A 17,760-nucleotide genomic window follows, 5' to 3' on the forward strand; every position below is an offset into this window, starting at 1 on the left:
CCACATTCAGTCTCCCGGCACAAAAAATGCCCCCCCCCCCCAACATTTCTATCTAGAAACCAGTGTTGTTTCTCAGGAATGGTTCATGCTGTGGCCCACTTACGCCTTTGTGTTACCTAGTTTCCCTGTGTTTATATAGTTGCTAAATGGCTGCTTTTTGTCTTTCTCACGTTTGGGCAGATCTGCCCAGTGTGGGTGATTTCAACTGAACATAAAACAAGTTCTAGCCAGTTTTCTCTAGCTTGAGGGAATGGTGGGAGGTGAGATAAGCTGAGATCATTACATTAGATGCTTCCAGGGCTCTGCTTTGATTTTTTTTCCCCCCTTCGGGCTGTCTTGAAAGCTTCTCACAAGCTAACTGTGGAGGTCTATTCTCCATTCTAGGCTCTGATTGTTCCTCAGTTCTCAAATTTAGCATAGTCCCACAATCTTCAGTTCCATCCCACAGACTCACCCTCATCGCTCAACTTCCCTTCCCTTCCTTCTCAGCTGTGATTTCTCCTTTCTCTTCATGAAAAGGAAGAATAAAGGCGTCTGTAGTTTCCTTCTCCACATTTGGAATGTTAGTAGGCATTCTGGGGGACTGTTAGCATCGCATGGTAATAGGTAGGAGCTGTCTATTGATCTTCTTCAGTAGGTTGCACCGAGGCTATTGGTGTTTTGAATCTACACCTTTTTCTTGTGTAGTGGCTTATTAGTCACTCTTCTTATTGCTGCGACAAAACACTAGACAGAAGCAACTGAAGAAAGGGATGGTTTAGTGTGGCTCCCAGCTTGAGAGTTCAGTCCACAGTGACAGAAAGGTGTGGTGACAGGAGCGTAGGTGGCGGTCATACTGTGTCTGCTGTCAGGAAGCAGAGAGAGATGATGCTGATGCTCAGCCTGCTTGACTCTGTGGCCCAGCCCATGGGGTGGTTTTCCCACTTTCAGGAGGGCTCTTCCCTCCTCAGTTAAAGTACTTCTGTAGACTTACTTGAGTTGTTTCTTAGGTGATTCTAATCCTGCCAAGTTAACAGTCAAGCTTAACATCACAGCCACTTTGGAGATTTTTTCCCCTTTTCCTCCAGCTTTTTAAAATTTGGATTAGCTTTTATTCTTTCATGTTTCTGTTTTGTTATGTGCCAGAGGGGGGAAGTCCCCTAATGTAACTGTAACTTGCCATCTTCTTCATTTTCAGCACTGAGGGTGAACCCTGACCCTTGAGCATGCTAGGCAAATACCAAGCCACATTCCAGGCCTGCAACATGCAGTCCCATCCCAGACGTGCCTTCTTTAGCTTTGACTTCCCACTGCTTTTGAAGACTTCTAGTGCTCATTTTCTGTATCTCCATATGGTTAGCTCAGGTGTCCATTAGAACATGGAGTGTTTGGGTTCTCCAGAGTACTGTATTGTATTAATATTTTGTCAGGTTTGTTAAAAGAAAGTCTTTATAGAAAATAAACTTAGTGACTTATTTGGACATTTAAGGACTCAATCCAAGAGCTCCAGAGGAAATATAGAGGGTTCTGTTCCAGGGGCCTCAGATAGGGACTGTCCCTGTAGTGCTAGTGGGTTCCTACACAGTGATTTCTTTACTCCTCACTTCTCACAGATACAGGGTGCACACAAATTAGCTGTGCCTTCCGTGTTACCAGTTCTGTCGCCTAGCTTAATAAGAGTTCAAATATTCCAGAGATTCAGGCACTTAAAATTTCTGGCAGCATATTTTGGAACTTAAAAACATTTTAAAATTGCTTTACAGTTTTTCTTTTTGTATTTATTGTGGGTGTGCAGGTATAGAGGTCTATGGCTTCCTGCTTAGCTAGAGAGCCTGGTCAACAGGCCACAGGCATCCTCCTGTCTTTGCTTCTTCATGCCTTGTGGTTACAGGCATGCACTGGCACACGGTTCTTTTCATGTGGTACTGGGAACCTTAACTCAGAACCTCATGCTTGTGTGGAAAACACTTTTAACAACTGAGCTATCTCCTCAGTCACTATAGACTTTTGAAATTAGCAATATAATTTTCTTTGTGCTGAAACTGCACTTTGAGAAAGGAATATATCATGTTTAAGAAGGAGGTATCACTAAATGCTGTGTCTAATATGCGGCAATCCGCATGGAGATATATAGCCCAGAGATATAGCATGTGCCAGGCCCTTGGTTCTTCCCCAGTATGGTAAGGAAACTAAACAAGAGTCCTATCATGGGCAAAATTGAAAGGAAAGAGTTTTTTCCTCCCTCCTTCCTTCCCTTTCTCTCTTTCTTTCTTTCTGCTGTTGTTTGTAGTAATACTCCTGCCTCAATCCTCCTATCTAAGTATTGGGATTACTGGTGTGACCCACCAGGTCTCGCTAAGGGCTTTTGTTTGTTTATTTCTCATTAAAAGTTAATGTGTTTCTGAGTGTTTTAGATTGCTCCAAATTCATGGCTATCCTGGGCTACATAGCAAGTTGTGGACTAGCCTGTATTACAGAGAAAGACCTTATCAAAACAATTGGGTGGGAGATGATGTCTTATGATAGAATATTTGATAATTCCTGAAAAAAATAAGGAAGAAAAAGCAATCATAATCTTACCTCTTAGATGTAATCAGTATTTAGCACTTAAAAGGATGTTTTTCCAGTATTATTTTCTGTACTTTTTTTAGTTTTGAACTTATACTGTATACAATTTTGAATTTTAGTTTTTATTTCAGAATTTCTTAATACTGGTACTACCGAATTTTAGGCAACATCTTCCTTGTGTGGTGGGGGCTGTTCCTGGGTATGGATGTCTGCTCATTAGGTACCAATATTACCCTGCTCCACCAAGTTGTGACAACCAAATATGTTTGCAACTACTTTTTTTCTTTTCTTTTCTTTTTTTCTTTTGAGACAGGGTTTCTCTGTGTAGCTTTGGCGCCTGTCCTGGAACTCACTCTGTAGACCAGACTGGCCTCAAACTCACAGAGATCCACCTGCCTCTGCCTCCCGAGTGCTGGGATTAAAGGCGTGCGCCATGCAACTACTTTCAAATGTTCTCCTGAAGGGAAAATCATGCCTGATTGAGAACCAACATTTTATTCTTATCTTGAGGAAGCATTTATGTTACAATATGATGACAATTTCATAGGCATTGTTCTTAGTGGTGGCATACTATTCCAGGTCTATACATCTCCTTGGATCTTGGTCATTCTAGTTGGTGAATAGTCTCAGTTTTGCAAAGTTGTTACATGCCTTGACAAATACATGTGTTAATCTGTTAGGAGTATTTTTTAAATTGTGGTGAAAAAATAACAAAGTTGATATTCTTTGCTACTTTTAAATGTATAGCAGTGTTCGGCATATTCCTCTGTACTTACAGGAGTATTTACTAAGTAATGATCTCTGGTGTTTGTTAGAGACTTTTAAGGTAAGCTTGTCTTATTAGAAATCACAAGAAGTAGCTAACAGGCATTGTCATAAGCAAGTGCATTTTAAATTAAGAGCACCCTTGTCATTTCTTAAAGTGTTTTATATGATGTTTCAGATTCCGCTGTTTGGGATCATGTCATCGGATTCTGCAGATCCCTTCTACTGGATGAGAGTTATTCTTGCATCCAACAGAGGTATGCACTTCTGACCTCCATCCTGCCAGCAAACATCTGTTTTATAGCTTTATATGGGGGAGCTAGAACAGAAACCCACTGCTTAGGAGGAGAAACCAGCTTGAAATAATGACAACACTGAGTTTATTGTATGTGTTTTGTATATGTGTGTGTTTGAATGTGTGTGGTCACATATATGTGTGTGTACACATTGAAGGTCAGATGTTGACTAGAGTCTTCCTCGATCACTCTCTACTGTATATATTTTTGAGACAGTGTCTCACTATGTAACCCTGGCTGGCCTTGAACTCTCAGATATCCTCCTGCCTCTGCCTTCCAAGTGCTGGGATTAAAGGTATGTGCCATCATGCCCAACTTACTTTATGTATTGAGGCTGGGTCTCTAATTTGAGCCCAGAGCTTGCCAGTTGTGGTGGTCTAGCTAGCCAGCTTACTCTAGACAACTCATGTCTGTATCCTGAGAGCTTAGATTACAGGTGGGCCACCACACCAGCTTGGTGTTTGTGTGGGTGCTGGAGATCTGAACTCTGTACCTCAAGCTTGTGCCATGAGCTTTACCCATTGAGCCATCTCCTCAACCGTATCCTATGGGTTTTTCCTTATTAAAATCTCCTGATTTTCAGTGTCAGGGAGGCCTCTTGAATTTTAGAATTGGTGAGTGCATGTTTGAGGGAAATGCTTTGACCAGATGGCAGGTTTTTTGGTAGTTTTAGATTATAGGAGTAATATTGGTTTGTTTACTTATTAATAAAAGTGCGTGTTTGTATGTATGCTCACACACACGTCGCAATGAGCATATGGAGGTCCGAGGACAACTTGGTGGAGCTGATCCCTCCTTCCACCTTTACATGGGTTGCAGGGATTGAACTCAGGTTGCCAGGCTTGCCACAAAGCCTTTAATCATTGAGCCATCTCACCAGCACCACCCTCTCCTTTTTTCTCCCCCAAATTCATTAATAGTTTCGTATATTCTGGTTACACTCATCAACCCTCCCACCCCCATCACTACTAGCCCCATCCTCCCATCAGGTCCCATCCCTTTTTCATGTCCCCCCCCCCTTTTTTTCTTTCTTTCTTTAGTTTATTTTTATATTTATGGGTGTTTTGCCTGGATATATGTCTATGCACCACATGCATGGCTAGTGCCCACAGAGGCCAGCACAAGATCCTCTGGAATTGGAGTTACAGATAGTTGTGAGCTACCATTTGGATGCTGGGAATCAAACTGAGGTCCTCTGGAAGAGCAGTCAGTATTCTTAACTGCTGAGCTATCTCTCCAGCCGTCTTGTTTTTATTTTTGCTTCGTGACCTAGTGGGCTTAACCAGGGCATGAGTGTGGAGCTATCCACTGGAACATGAGTAAATCACAGTGGCTACATCACTGAGGACAAATGTTCAGTGGTTCAGTTTTGTTCAGACTGTTTACAAGCTCTGTTTCTGCTGTGGGTTAATGAGTGCCATGGCCATAACATGTACATACTACAGCATTTCACAGCTTTCTTCTTTTTCTGAGATGTTCTCTGAGCATGGGGATGGTGGTGGTAATAGGGTTCTTCCTCTTGAAGGCTGAACATTCAGTCGTCACTTGTTTCCAGCACATTGGCCAGCCATCTGTCTCTGTATAAGCCCTCTTCCCTGTAGAGAGGAGCTGCTTTTATCAAGGCTGAGCATAGCACACTGGTCTATGCAGTTGCTGCTTCTTGGAAGGTTTATTATTTTTTCAGTGCATCAACATGTATAAAAATGCATCAAAATATATATGATGCATGTTCCTGGGATGTTGATAAATTTCAAATATTCATCCAGACCTTTTTGTTACATATTCATTTACATTTAAATTTATATGCTCGAAAGATAGGATATACATATATACCCAAATCTATATATTCACACATTTATATGTACTTTTTTTTTAAATGTTTTTAATGAGTCACTTCATCTAATGGGCATATTCCAGTATGAGGCTATAATGTAATTTATTTCATCACTGATTCAACAAGCATTTCTTGAGTTATTATGATGTACCACCTGCTAAGTGTAGAGTAGCACATGAAACAACATCCTGAGCCTCCTAAGGATGTACCCACCTGTGATCTTAGCACTTAGGAATTGGAGGCAAGAGAATTGAAACTTCAAGGTCACCTCTATCCATGTATGTGGTTTGAGACTCGCCTGGTCTAAATACCAAGCCTCTGTCAGAGAAGCAAATAGGGTCTGGTGAGATGGTTCAGCAAGGTTAAGGCTTGTCACCAAGCCTGGTGATCTGAGGTTGTATTCCCCAGGACCCACATGGTGGAAGACGAGAATTGACGGAATACATGTTGCCCTCTGACCTCCACATACGCACTGTGTCAGGTGTGAGCCCAGACACACACTTTCTCAAACACTAAATAAATAGTGTAAATAAGTAAAAGGTGAAAGGTTTGTATGATCTGAAGAGAAATAGAGTATAATAAGTAAGTAAATATGATAAAATATTAAATAACCCCCAATTTTAGTGTAAGTTTTAAAAACAATGATTTAGACAGAAGTCTTGGAAGCTCTTGCTTCTTTTTCTCTCCCTCTGTCCCTCCCTCTCTTTGCTGGAGATTGAATATAAGGCTTTACATTTCCAGGCAAGTCCTCTACCTACACCCCACCTCTTCACTTATTTTTTTAATTTTGTGTTGCTGGTAATTAAATACTAGGGCTTTACATGTCAGATGGCACTCTATCACAAAGCTATATTATATCGCAACAGTTAAAAATGTATTTGTGTATGTGCGCTTGCATGTCATAGCGTGTATTTAGAGGTCGGACGACAACTTTCAGGAGCGAGTTGTCGCCTTGCACCATGTGGCTGCTGGGAGTTGCACTCAGGGTGTTGGGCTTGGTGGCAGTGCCTTTACTAACTTAGTCATCTTGCTGGCCCCTGGCCTCTTAGCCTTGACACCTTTTTATTCTGCTTCGAAGCTGGATATTGAACCCAGAGCCTCATGTTATCTACAGCTTTGCTGTACCTGCTAGTCCCAGAAGGTTTCTTTTAAAGAGGACTTAGTATTTTAAGTTTATAATTTATAGAAATTAAAATTATTATGGAATAGCACTTTTTATCCATTGCATTGTTGCTGGTTTGCTAATAAATGATCTTTTATTAATGTTTAAGGAATCAGTGGAAATTTGTTAATATTTAAACACATTTATTAAATGTTGTTCAGGCGTGGGATGATTTAAATTGATCTGTATTAGGTACAGAAGTTGTTTACTCATTTTCCTTCCTTTACAGGAACATTGATGGAATTGGGTATTTCCCCAATTGTAACATCTGGTTTGATAATGCAGTTGTTAGCTGGAGCCAAAATCATTGAAGTTGGAGATACACCCAAAGATAGAGCTCTGTTCAATGGAGCCCAGAAACGTGAGCAATAATACAATTAAAGAGCTTTTTCCAAATTTAAGGATGTTTGTGGGAAAGATGTCTCCTATAGCTTTTTGGTTGTGTTGTTTCTTGTCTTTGGTTGTAAGCATGTACTCCTTTTTTGTCAGTATTTGGTATGATCATTACCATTGGGCAAGCCATTGTGTATGTCATGACGGGGATGTACGGGGACCCTGCGGAAATGGGTGCTGGCATCTGTCTCCTTATCATCATACAGGTAAGACATACTGTGTTTTCATATGCTAATACAAGTTGGGTCCCTTTTGTTCAACAGTTCTTTAGGTGAATGATAGAATCATTTTCTTCTGAGTCATTTTATTTAATTACAATATTATTACTGAAGTATATATGTTGTTTTGATTAAAAAAAAGTTTATTCTAATAGCTTCATAGTCTGTTACTTAAAGAGTTATGGATATCTCTCCATGATTGTTCTTTGATATGCTTTTTCCACATTCTGATATCTCTGAAATCCTGCTGTATTCCCTCAGTTAACAGTGCATTCCTGCTGTTGCCAGCCAGGTGGCAGTGGTGGGGCATGCAGCACCCTTCTGTGGCTGTCAGCTTGGCCAAAGCTGCTGAGATTAGCAGCCTAGCTGTTGGTTACTGTATGCACTGTTGGTATAGTAGATATCTGAGGTTACTTGTTGGCTGAAGTCACCTCGGAAAACCCAGCACGGTGGTACAGACTTCTAGTGTGAGTTATTTGGGAAGCTGCAGGGGAGGAGTTCTTGAACCACCAATTAGAAACAAGCTATGCAACATTAAATTGTTACTGAAATAAAACATGTAGTCTACAGAAAAACAGCTAAGTCTGAAATACCTAAGTTGTTGTAATAAGATATTTTGTCATAGTTTAACTGGCAGGCTTCAAACTTGGAATCCTCTCGCATCTTGAGTGCTCAGATTTTAGGTGTGTACCAAGGCATCTAACAGTATTCTTTTGTTCCTTGGTGGAATACAAAACTATGATGCTCTAAATAATTTTAGTGCCTGCAAAATACCATATATACTCACGTACAAGTGTTCTATGGAGGTATTTATTTATGTATTTACTCGAGACAGTGTCATAACCTGGACTAGCCTCACACTCAGTATGTAGCTGAGCTGAGGATGACCTTCAGTTTCTGGTCCTCCTGCCCCATGTCCCAGGGGCTAGCATTACCCATACGCTATACCATTATCTGGTTTCTGCAGTACTAGGGATCTAACCTAGAGCTTGTGCATAGTAGGCAACTGCCAGTTTAGCTCCACCCAGCCCCCCATGGAGTTCCAAAATGAGTATTTTGGAATAGAACTTTTTAAAAGACCAACATATTTTGAGTGTGTATAATGTTCAGAAGAGTTTTTTTCTTTTTAAAGTTTTATGTTAATAAAATATGTCTACTGGGGTCCTGGTTACCGTGGGAAATTCATTTTATCTATTATATGAAATTAGAATTAATTTAGGGTTTTTCTTTTTTAATAGTTCAAAAGATCAAGTTCAGAAAATATTTTTAAAATAGTCTCAAATGCCAGTATTTGAGAAATTGGACTATCTCAGATGTGCATAATTTACCTATTTTTTTAAAAAAAAATAAACCTTATATAGGAAGCAAGTAAAATAAGAAAGAGTATTCAGTGACCCTGACTCAGGACAGAGAGTTTAATTATCAAGAATCTGTTGACATGATTAATAAGGATGCCCATCAATGAGTTGTAACTATTTTGTTTGTGCTCTAGGGCAGGATTTTTAATGGATTATTGGGTCTTTGGTAACTTGCTGAGGCCTAGTGCATTCTCTTCCAGCATAAGATGTGTTTCCCAAGAGAATAATGGTTCCTTTATTTCTCCATTTACAAATACTTGCTTGACATAGCCATTGGGAGCTGGAGAAGAGAGAGATGCAGAGGATGGGCAGAGAAGAATCCTCTGGACCCTGACTTAGTATCCTTCAGTGCTTAGGGTTTCTTCAGATGCTGGTGCAGGGCTGAGGATGTTATCCATAGAACCTCAAGCTTGGTTTGGTTTCTCTAAAGCAGTGATTCCCAACCCGTGGGTCATGACCCCACGGCGGGGGGTGTCGAATGACCCTTTGACACAGGTCAAATATCAGAAATTCTGCATATCAGATATTTATATTACAATCCATAACAGTAGCAAAGAGTCACAGAATTAGAAAGGTTGAGAACCACTGTTTTTTATTTTTGTTTTTGAGATAGAGCTTCCCCAAGTAACAGCCCTGGCTGTCCTGGAACTCACTTTGTAGACCAGGCTGGCCTCGTACTCACAGAGATCTGCCTGCCTCTGTCTCCCAAGTGCTGGGATTAAAGGCGTGCACCACCACCACCACCACCACCACCACCACCACCACCACCACACCACCACCACCACCACCACCACCACCACCACCACCACCACCACCTCCACCACCACCACCACCACCACCACCACCACTGCCCTGTGAGAACCACTGTTTTAAAGCATTTGCAGCAAATAAAGTTTTATGTTTTTTTTGTTTTAATTTTTGTTTTTGTTTTCTTCTGGAGTTGAGGATTGAATCCAGGGCCTTGAAAACACTAAATATGCACTACTACAGCAATACTCCCTTAGCATAAAGTAGCCTTGAATTTTTTTTAAAAAGACACTCAGAACAAGTACCAAGCCCTCAGAACATTTTGTACCAGTGTAACTTCTCTGGAATCTTCCAAAAGCTTAGAGTCACGGAATGTAGTTTAGCAGCTCTAGGCTGGTTGCGGTGAGGTAGCTTTTACAGCACTTCAGGCTATTTCAATGTTTCTTTTGCACAATCAGAAATCTCATTATTTCTAAGAATGAAATGAGCAAATATGTATTAGCTTTTTGACATAACTTCTGATATATAAATATCTGTGTTGTGATGAATTCTTTTAGTGTTAATGTATAAAGAAAAATGTCATGTTTGATTGTTGGTGGGCAGTGACCCATTTGTGTCTTTTCAAGGGCTTGCTAACATTGAGAATATGTGGCTACACTGAAGAGCTATGATTGGATCAGTGTGTGTTCACCTAGAAACATAGGTTTTTGAGAACTGTTTGCATGCTGTTATGGAAGGTATTTCTCACTTTGTTTCTGTTTCACTCACATAGTGCTCTTTCCACTAATTGACTTTGAAATCTAAATTGGGTCTTGATTGAAATTAAAAACTAACTAGAAAGTGTCATTGTGCATGGCACATAGTAAAGGTAAGTATGTTTTGTCAAACTAAGTGGAGCGAGTATGCCTGCCCAAGGTTGACATCCAGTTTACACCCACTCAGAGGTTCATGGTGTGCATTCCACATGTCTGCTTGGTCACGGGTCTGTTGTCACTGGGCTTCATGGAGATGCTGCTGTCATTGTCTGCTTCCTCTTTCATAAGCATACATGGTTTTTTGCTATCTTTTCTCCTAGTCCTCAAGTTGCACAAACTATTTCTCATTTAGATTTATTTATACTTTCTTACTCCTCCTGGGAAAAGAGGTCTCATTTTCAAAAGGTATTCATGAACTACCCTGTAGGCCAGCATTATTCTGCACAGGGGACCTCAGTTATTGTAGGGCTGCTTGTGCCTTTGGAAAGACCATCTAGCTATTAGAACCATGACTGGCTGATTTATGAGTAGGTACTCTCCCCTTCAGTGGGGATGGGTTGCTGTATTTGTGACTGGGAATACTCAACTTGCTCATTACCTAACTGTACTCAAAATAAAACCCAGCCCTAACTTCTCTCTTCCCTTATCAAAATGTCAAATTTGATTTTCAAACAGTAAAAGGTTCCCATGACCTCTCTTAGGAGTTTGAGAATTATGCCCCTTTTCCAGTTGTTGGAAATTCAAACTAGAAACTTTAAAAAGACAAGTTAGGCCAGGTGGTGGTGGCTCACGAATTTAATCCCAGCACTCGGGAGGCAGAGCCAGGTGGATCTCTGTGAGTTCGAGGACAGGCACCAAAACTACACAGAGAAACCCTGTCTTGAAAAACCAAAAACCGAAAAAAAAAAGTCAGGCTTCATATAAGCGAAATGGCAGTTAAGAAAACAAAAACAAAAAACCAACTACAGTGTGTAAGGTAAGCATGCTCAGACGGTGTAATGCAGTTTGATGTGTTCATTGACAGGTGATAATAGGTAAAGTATGTAATCAGGGTGAGTTCCTTGATCTGGGAGGAATTGGAACTACTTCCTTGTTTCTGTAGGGGAGAGTGTAGAGTAGGGAGCCCTGTGAGGTAGTAAGGTTGGGGCTCACAAGCATGCCTTATTTCCCTCTCGATAAGGTTATTCCAGTCAGCCACATGACTGACACTATGATACATGGTTTTTTTTTTTTTTTTTTGGGTTTTCGAGACAGGGTTTCTCTGTGTAGCTTTGCGCCTTTCCTGGATCTCGTTCTGTAGACCAGGCTGGCCTCGAACTCACAGAGATCCGCCTGCCTCTGCCTCCCGAGTGCTGGGATTAAAGGCGTGGGCCACCACCGCCCGGCTGATACATGTTTTTATAATGTATCTTCTCCAAGAATAGCCATAGCTAAGTTTAGTATGTTTTCATTTAAAAAAAAAAAAGATGACCCGGGTGGTGGTGGTGCACGCCTTTAATCCCAGCACTTGTGAGGCAGAGCCAGGTGGATCTCAGTGAGTTCGAGGTCAGCCTGGTCTACAGAGTTCAAGGACAGCCAAGACTGTTTGTTACACAGAGAAACCCTGTCTCCAAAAACAAAACAAACAAAAAAGATGAGCTAGAAAACATGGTGAAATCTTAACTTTTCAATGGAATCTTGGTCATAATAAGTATAGCATGAATTTTTATAGTACAATTTGTATATTCAGCTGTGCTCTAGTTTTTGGCTTATTCTCTATGTATTATATTATATAAAAGATATATGTAATACTTTGTAAAAAAATGTCAATCTTATTCTTATCCCTTAGGGAGTGAAGAATCTCTTTTAATTTTTCTGTAATTTATTTGGCCTTTTACTTACATGGAGGTATTTGTAATATTTTGTTTCTTCCTTTCAAATTCTAAGCTGTAATTATTATTTAGTGCCCCCCACCATGGGCACAATTGAAACTTGTAAGCTGGTGTAAACAGAATTCTGTGGTGAAATGTTCGCTATGTAATGAGGCAGCAGTCCTTTGATTTTTAGAACTGGCCCCTGACTAGACTAGAGCAGGTCAGACGCTGCAGCTGCCGCAGTGGTGAGGAGCAATGCGTAGGTCTGGTATTGGGCATGCACAGACTGTGAAATAGCCATTCGTCTGCCCCTTCCTGAGTTGATTCTTGCTTCCGCTTACGTGCATTTCTTTCCCCACAGTTGTTTGTTGCTGGTTTGATTGTGCTGCTGTTAGATGAGCTGCTACAGAAGGGTTACGGCTTGGGGTCTGGTATTTCCCTCTTTATTGCCACCAACATCTGTGAAACCATTGTCTGGAAGGCCTTTAGTCCCACTACCATTAACACTGGCAGAGGTACATTGCACAGTGACTGCAACTGCACGAGTTTTGCTGGATGTATGCTGAAAATGAGTCAATAATGCAGTAGCACATGCCTGGAGCCACTCAGTTTGCCACCCTAGGGGACCACGACTGCTAACTGTTAAAACTCAGCGAGCAGAGATGTGTGAAGTATGCAGTAGTAAGTCCAAGAGAGTGCATTCTAACCTCTGCTCGTTCAAAGTTCCAGTGGTTGCGAACAGTATTACAATTTGGTTGACCTTGCTTAAGCCATTGCTGCCAGAGTCAATTACCTCCCCGATTGCAGCCTTACCGGAGGGACAGAAAGGTAGTGGATTACGATTTGGCCGTCCTCTGAGAGCACTCATACCCTTGCCTCTGTAACTGGCTTTATAATAGCATCTAAGGTTTGAAAGATTTCATTCTGTTTTTCCCCCCCGCATCCTTTTCCACTTCTTATTATCATCCTGTCCTAAGTATTCAGTGTCTAACTATGATCCCAGACTTAAGAAAATAGTACTGATAATTTATTAACATTCTTGGTGCAGTCAACTAAAGGCAAGCATGGTAGATAAACATACCTGCTCTGATTCTGACAATTTTATTCTGCTTTGCTGCTGCTTTTATTATCCCTAAGAGTACTTCCTTCTTTTCCCTAGAGTAAAGGAGAGGCAAACCTTTATGAGTGAAAATTGCAGATTTATGTTGACACTTGCCTCCATGATAGAAATATGTTTAGAACCCACACACATGGCTATGCCATAAAGCCATACAACATAGATACAATATAGAGTCATAAATTGGTCAGTTGACTCGAGGTTCAAGTTATTTGTTTAGACTTTTGAGGCAACTTTGGAAGAGGCATCCACAGTTCATTTCTGTCTTGATTTCTCAGGTACGGAGTTTGAGGGTGCAGTCATAGCTCTATTTCATTTGTTGGCCACCAGGACAGACAAAGTCCGAGCCTTGAGGGAGGCCTTCTATCGGCAGAACCTCCCCAATCTCATGAACCTCATTGCCACAGTGTTCGTGTTTGCTGTTGTCATATATTTCCAGGTAAGAATGACCTTTTCACTGCTGAAACTGCTTATTGTTCTTGTGAAAGTAATGCTGTTTGAAAGGATGGTATAGTCAGTTTTTCAAGAACCAGTCAGCCCAAATTTGAAGGTGGGAAATACTGGCTATGAAATTGGAGAAAAGGGGTCTTTGGGGAGGGGCAGATTTATCGCTGCTTTGTCAACTCTCTGCTGCCACCCTTCCTCTGTCTGCTCCCTGACGTGCAGTTCCTCTTTTCTTGACTTCCTTTTCAGGGGTTTCGTGTTGACTTGCCCATTAAGTCGGCCCGGTATCGAGGACAGTACAGTAGCTATCCCATCAAGCTCTTCTACACATCGAATATTCCCATAATCCTCCAGTCTGCCCTAGTTTCAAACTTGTATGTCATTTCCCAGATGCTGTCTGTTCGATTTAGTGGCAACTTCTTGGTAAACTTACTAGGACAGTGGGCCGTGAGTATGTTTATTTTTATTAAATATTTAAAATTGGTGTTTCATAGTTGTATTTTCAACTGACTGATAGATATTGAAGCATTTTGGAATTTATTTACCTGTACCATTTTGTTATTTGGAAAATTTGATAAATGTTCTAAGAGTAAGATTGGCCAGGTAGTTTTTTTTCTTTTTCTTTTCCTGAGACAGGGTTTCTCTGTAACTTTGGAGCCTGTCCTGGAACTCACTTTGTAGACCAGGCTGGCCTTGAACTCACAGAGATCCTCCCCACTGCTGGGATTAAAGGTGTGAGCCATCACCACCCAGCTGGCCAGGTAGTTTTTAATATTTTACTATATGGAAAGCATTTTCATATATCATTTGAATAGTTTTTTAGGCTAAAAATCGTTGCTTTCACAAAAGTGATTTTTGTTCTGTAGTCCTTGTTTAGAGACATGGTCTCACGCTATAGCCCAGGCTGACTAGGCAGGCTGCCTGCCTCAGTGAAGTTTCTGTGTGTAGCCCTGGCTGTCCTGGAACTCACTGTGGACCAGGCTGGCCTCAGACTCTCAGAGATCTGCCGCCTCTGCCTCCTGAGTGCTGGGATTAAAGCCTGGCTTGCATGATTGTATTCTTTTATTTAAAAAAATTTTTTTTATTTACTTTTATTTCTTATGAACATTGATCAGTGTTTTGCGTGCATGTATGTCTATATGAAGGTGTCAGATCCTTTGGAATTGGAGTTACAGTTGTAAACTGCCATGTAGGTGCTGGGAATTGAACCCTAGTCCTCTGAAAGAGCAGCCAATGTTCTTAACCATTGAGACATCTCTATAGCCCCGCATGATTGTTTTCTTAATACTGCAAAATGCAATGGTCATCTCTAGAGTTGAAACATTCAGATTCTAAATATAATCAAATTAATTATAAATTGTATTTCTATCCTCTGGATTTCGTAGATCTATATTTTTTAAAACTCACTCTTCTGTTAATGATCTGTGCACAGTGTCTTGCACAAAATAAAGTACATAGTTTTGAAGGAATGAAGGATGCAAAGTTAACTCCCTAAATTATATGGGCTTGTTGGCTGTAGGTGTTTCAAAACATCATGGGCTGGTGAAGTGGCTCAGCAGGTAAAGGTGTTTGCTGTGTAAGTCTAACACTAGTTTGATCCCCAGATTCCATGAAAGGATGTCAGGAGAGAACCAGTTCCACAAAGTTGTCCCTTGACCTCCATGTATGCACTGTGCCATGCACAGACCAACCCATAGGCATCATATATACTCACATAATAATAATAAAGCTTCTGTTTTAAAAAGTTAAACCGTCATCAATTTTGAAAAATTCAAACATATATATGGTCATGACAGCTATAATCTCAAATACTCAGGAAGCTAAAGCAGGAAGGAGATCACTTCAAGAGTTTGGGGTCATCTTGGGCAAAATAGTGAAACCTCATCTCAAAATGGAGACAAATCTTAAGGTTTATGGTGCAATTCATTGTATGGTACATGCTTAACATTCAAGGCCCTGGGTTTAATCCTCAACAACAAACAAAAACCCTAGTATTCTCAACTAGTCTGGTTGACCATTTTTTCTTTTTTATTCTTGTTTGATAGGATGTCAGTGGGGGAGGACCTGCTCGTTCTTACCCTGTTGGAGGCCTTTGTTACTACCTATCTCCTCCTGAGTCCATGGGTGCCATATTTGAGGATCCTGTCCATGTGGTTGTGTACATCATCTTCATGCTGGGATCATGTGCATTCTTTTCTAAGACATGGATAGAAGTGTCTGGTTCCTCAGCCAAAGATGTAAGTATGTGACTAGTTAAAAATACGTATGTGGGGCTGGAGAGATGGTTCAGCTGTTAAGAGCACTGGCTGCTCTTCCAGGGGACCTGGGTTCAATTCTCAGCACAATTCATACTTGTCTGTAACTCCAGTTCCAGGGCTTCTGACAGCCTCACACAGACATACGTGCAGGCAAAGCACTAATGAACATAAAATAAAAATTAAAAGAAAAAAAAAACTTTTGTAAAAATCATAGTATTTGGGTGCCAAAGTAAGTTGCTTTTAATCCCAGCACTCAGGAGGCAGAGGCAGGTGGAGCTCTGTGAATTCCAGGACACCTAGGGCTGTTACACAGAGAAACCCTGTCTCAAAAAAAAAACAAAAATGCTGAGAGTAAAGATGTAAGGCATGGCTAGTATATGCTTGGCAGAACTGAGACCTCAGTTTCCCTATGTTTAATATGAGCGATACAATGCCAGTGTATAGGCTCTCATATTTTCAATGTAGGAAGCAACAAAATGTGAGGAGTTTAATTTCAAGTTTTTCTTTCTTCTTGGCCAGGTGGCTAAGCAGCTTAAAGAGCAGCAGATGGTGATGAGAGGCCACAGAGATACCTCCATGGTCCACGAGCTGAACAGGTAAGCTCACAAGGTCATTTCTTAAATCTCTAAGGCTCTTTGCTTTATTCAAAGTCATAGTCTTCTACTCTTCACAAGACAACTAAAATTTAACTAAATCTGAATTGTTCTCCACATAAAAATTGGCCCTTTTATAATCTTCAAAAAAATTATTTGAAAATATTTTCCCTTTCTCCCCTCCAGAGTACTCCCCCCACCTGCTGTCTCTTGGGTTCACAGCATCTTGCCTCATTTTGTCACACACACACACTCCTAAATAAGTATATATATTCATTCCTAAATATATAAGCAGTCTTCTCAGTCTTTATGTTATTCGTATATACATGATTTAGAGCTGACCATTTGGTACTGGGTAACCAATTGGGCTCTTCCCTGGGGAGGGCTATTTTCTCTGCTCTCTGTATGCCTTAGTTGCCTACAGTTGTTTGTCTACGGTTGGGGCCCCTTCTGTGTTAGCATGTCTACTGGTGGTGTCCTTGTACAGGTTTTGTTTAGGCAGCCTATATAATTTTAAATTGAAACTGTGCTTTCATAGCTCACACCTCAGTGTTAAAATAATGCATAGTAGCAGTTCTCAGTGTTGGCTGGCTGCACATGAGCCACCAGGGACATTCTAAAACACTGGTACCCTCACATCCAGGAAATAAGATTTGTTACCAGGCATTAGGTATTTGGTCTTTGACAGCTTTATTGAGATAATTCATGTACCACAGCCGGGCATGGGTGGCACACTTGAGAGGCAGAGGCAGGTAGATCTCTGTGAGTTCCAGGACAGCCAGGGCTGTTACACGGAGAAATCCTGTCTTGGGGAAAAAAAAAAAAATTCATATACCACTTAATATATCCAGTTGAAATATATAGTCCACATCTTTAACCTGAGCACTTGGGAGGCTCAGGATTGCCACAAGTTCAAGGCCAGCCTGGGCTACCTAATGAGTACCAAGCTAGTACAGTGTAACTCAGTTGTTTGTCCATGGCTCATTTGCTCAGCAGTTTCTTGAACTGGCACTAGTGTGCCTATCTTCAATTATCTGATGTGGATGAGTGTTTTGCCTCTGTGTTTATATACGTGCCTGGTTTGAAATTTATTTTTATCCTACAAGAGGGAACTTAAAGGATACCTGCTTAAGAATATTACATAATTTAGTCAGATGTGATGGCACAGGTCTCTGATCTTGAAACTCTGGAAGTGGAGGTTGGATGAGTTCAGAGCCAGCCCTCATTACATGAGATCCAGTCTAAACAAACGAAAAAACCTCATATTTTAGTCAGATGTGGTAGTTTATCTCAGCACTTGGAAGCTGAAGCAGGTGGATTGCTATTTCTAGGCCAATTTGAGGCTATAGACACGTCTGAAAAAATATATATACTTTATATACACTAACATATATGTACATATATAGAGTATATTTTTGTA

At 40.8% G+C, this 17,760-nt stretch overlaps 1 protein-coding gene across 5 annotated transcripts in view; it reads left to right on the top strand.

Moving 5' to 3' along the window:
- Sec61a2 (SEC61 translocon subunit alpha 2) overlaps positions 1 to 17,760 on the top strand; it is a 35,921-nt gene that overhangs the window by 7,250 nt on the left and 10,911 nt on the right. For all 5 annotated transcript variants that reach the window (XR_008215914.1, XR_008215915.1, XM_052729024.1 and 2 more), the window contains exons 4-11: positions 3,491 to 3,569; positions 6,834 to 6,965; positions 7,094 to 7,203; positions 12,290 to 12,443; positions 13,324 to 13,484; positions 13,739 to 13,936; positions 15,535 to 15,726; positions 16,267 to 16,343. Coding sequence is in view for 3 of the 5 variants with exons in the window: in XM_052729024.1 (XP_052584984.1) it covers positions 3,491 to 3,569; positions 6,834 to 6,965; positions 7,094 to 7,203; positions 12,290 to 12,443; positions 13,324 to 13,484; positions 13,739 to 13,936; positions 15,535 to 15,726; positions 16,267 to 16,343 (1,103 nt within the window). In the remaining 2 variants the exon portion in view is untranslated. The remainder of the gene's footprint in view (positions 1 to 3,490; positions 3,570 to 6,833; positions 6,966 to 7,093; positions 7,204 to 12,289; positions 12,444 to 13,323; positions 13,485 to 13,738; positions 13,937 to 15,534; positions 15,727 to 16,266; positions 16,344 to 17,760) is intronic.

This window comes from Peromyscus californicus, unplaced genomic scaffold, assembly GCF_007827085.1.
Source record: "Peromyscus californicus insignis strain IS unplaced genomic scaffold, ASM782708v3 Scaffold_8__1_contigs__length_139910024, whole genome shotgun sequence".
In the NCBI taxonomy this organism is placed as follows: domain Eukaryota; kingdom Metazoa; phylum Chordata; class Mammalia; order Rodentia; family Cricetidae; genus Peromyscus; species Peromyscus californicus.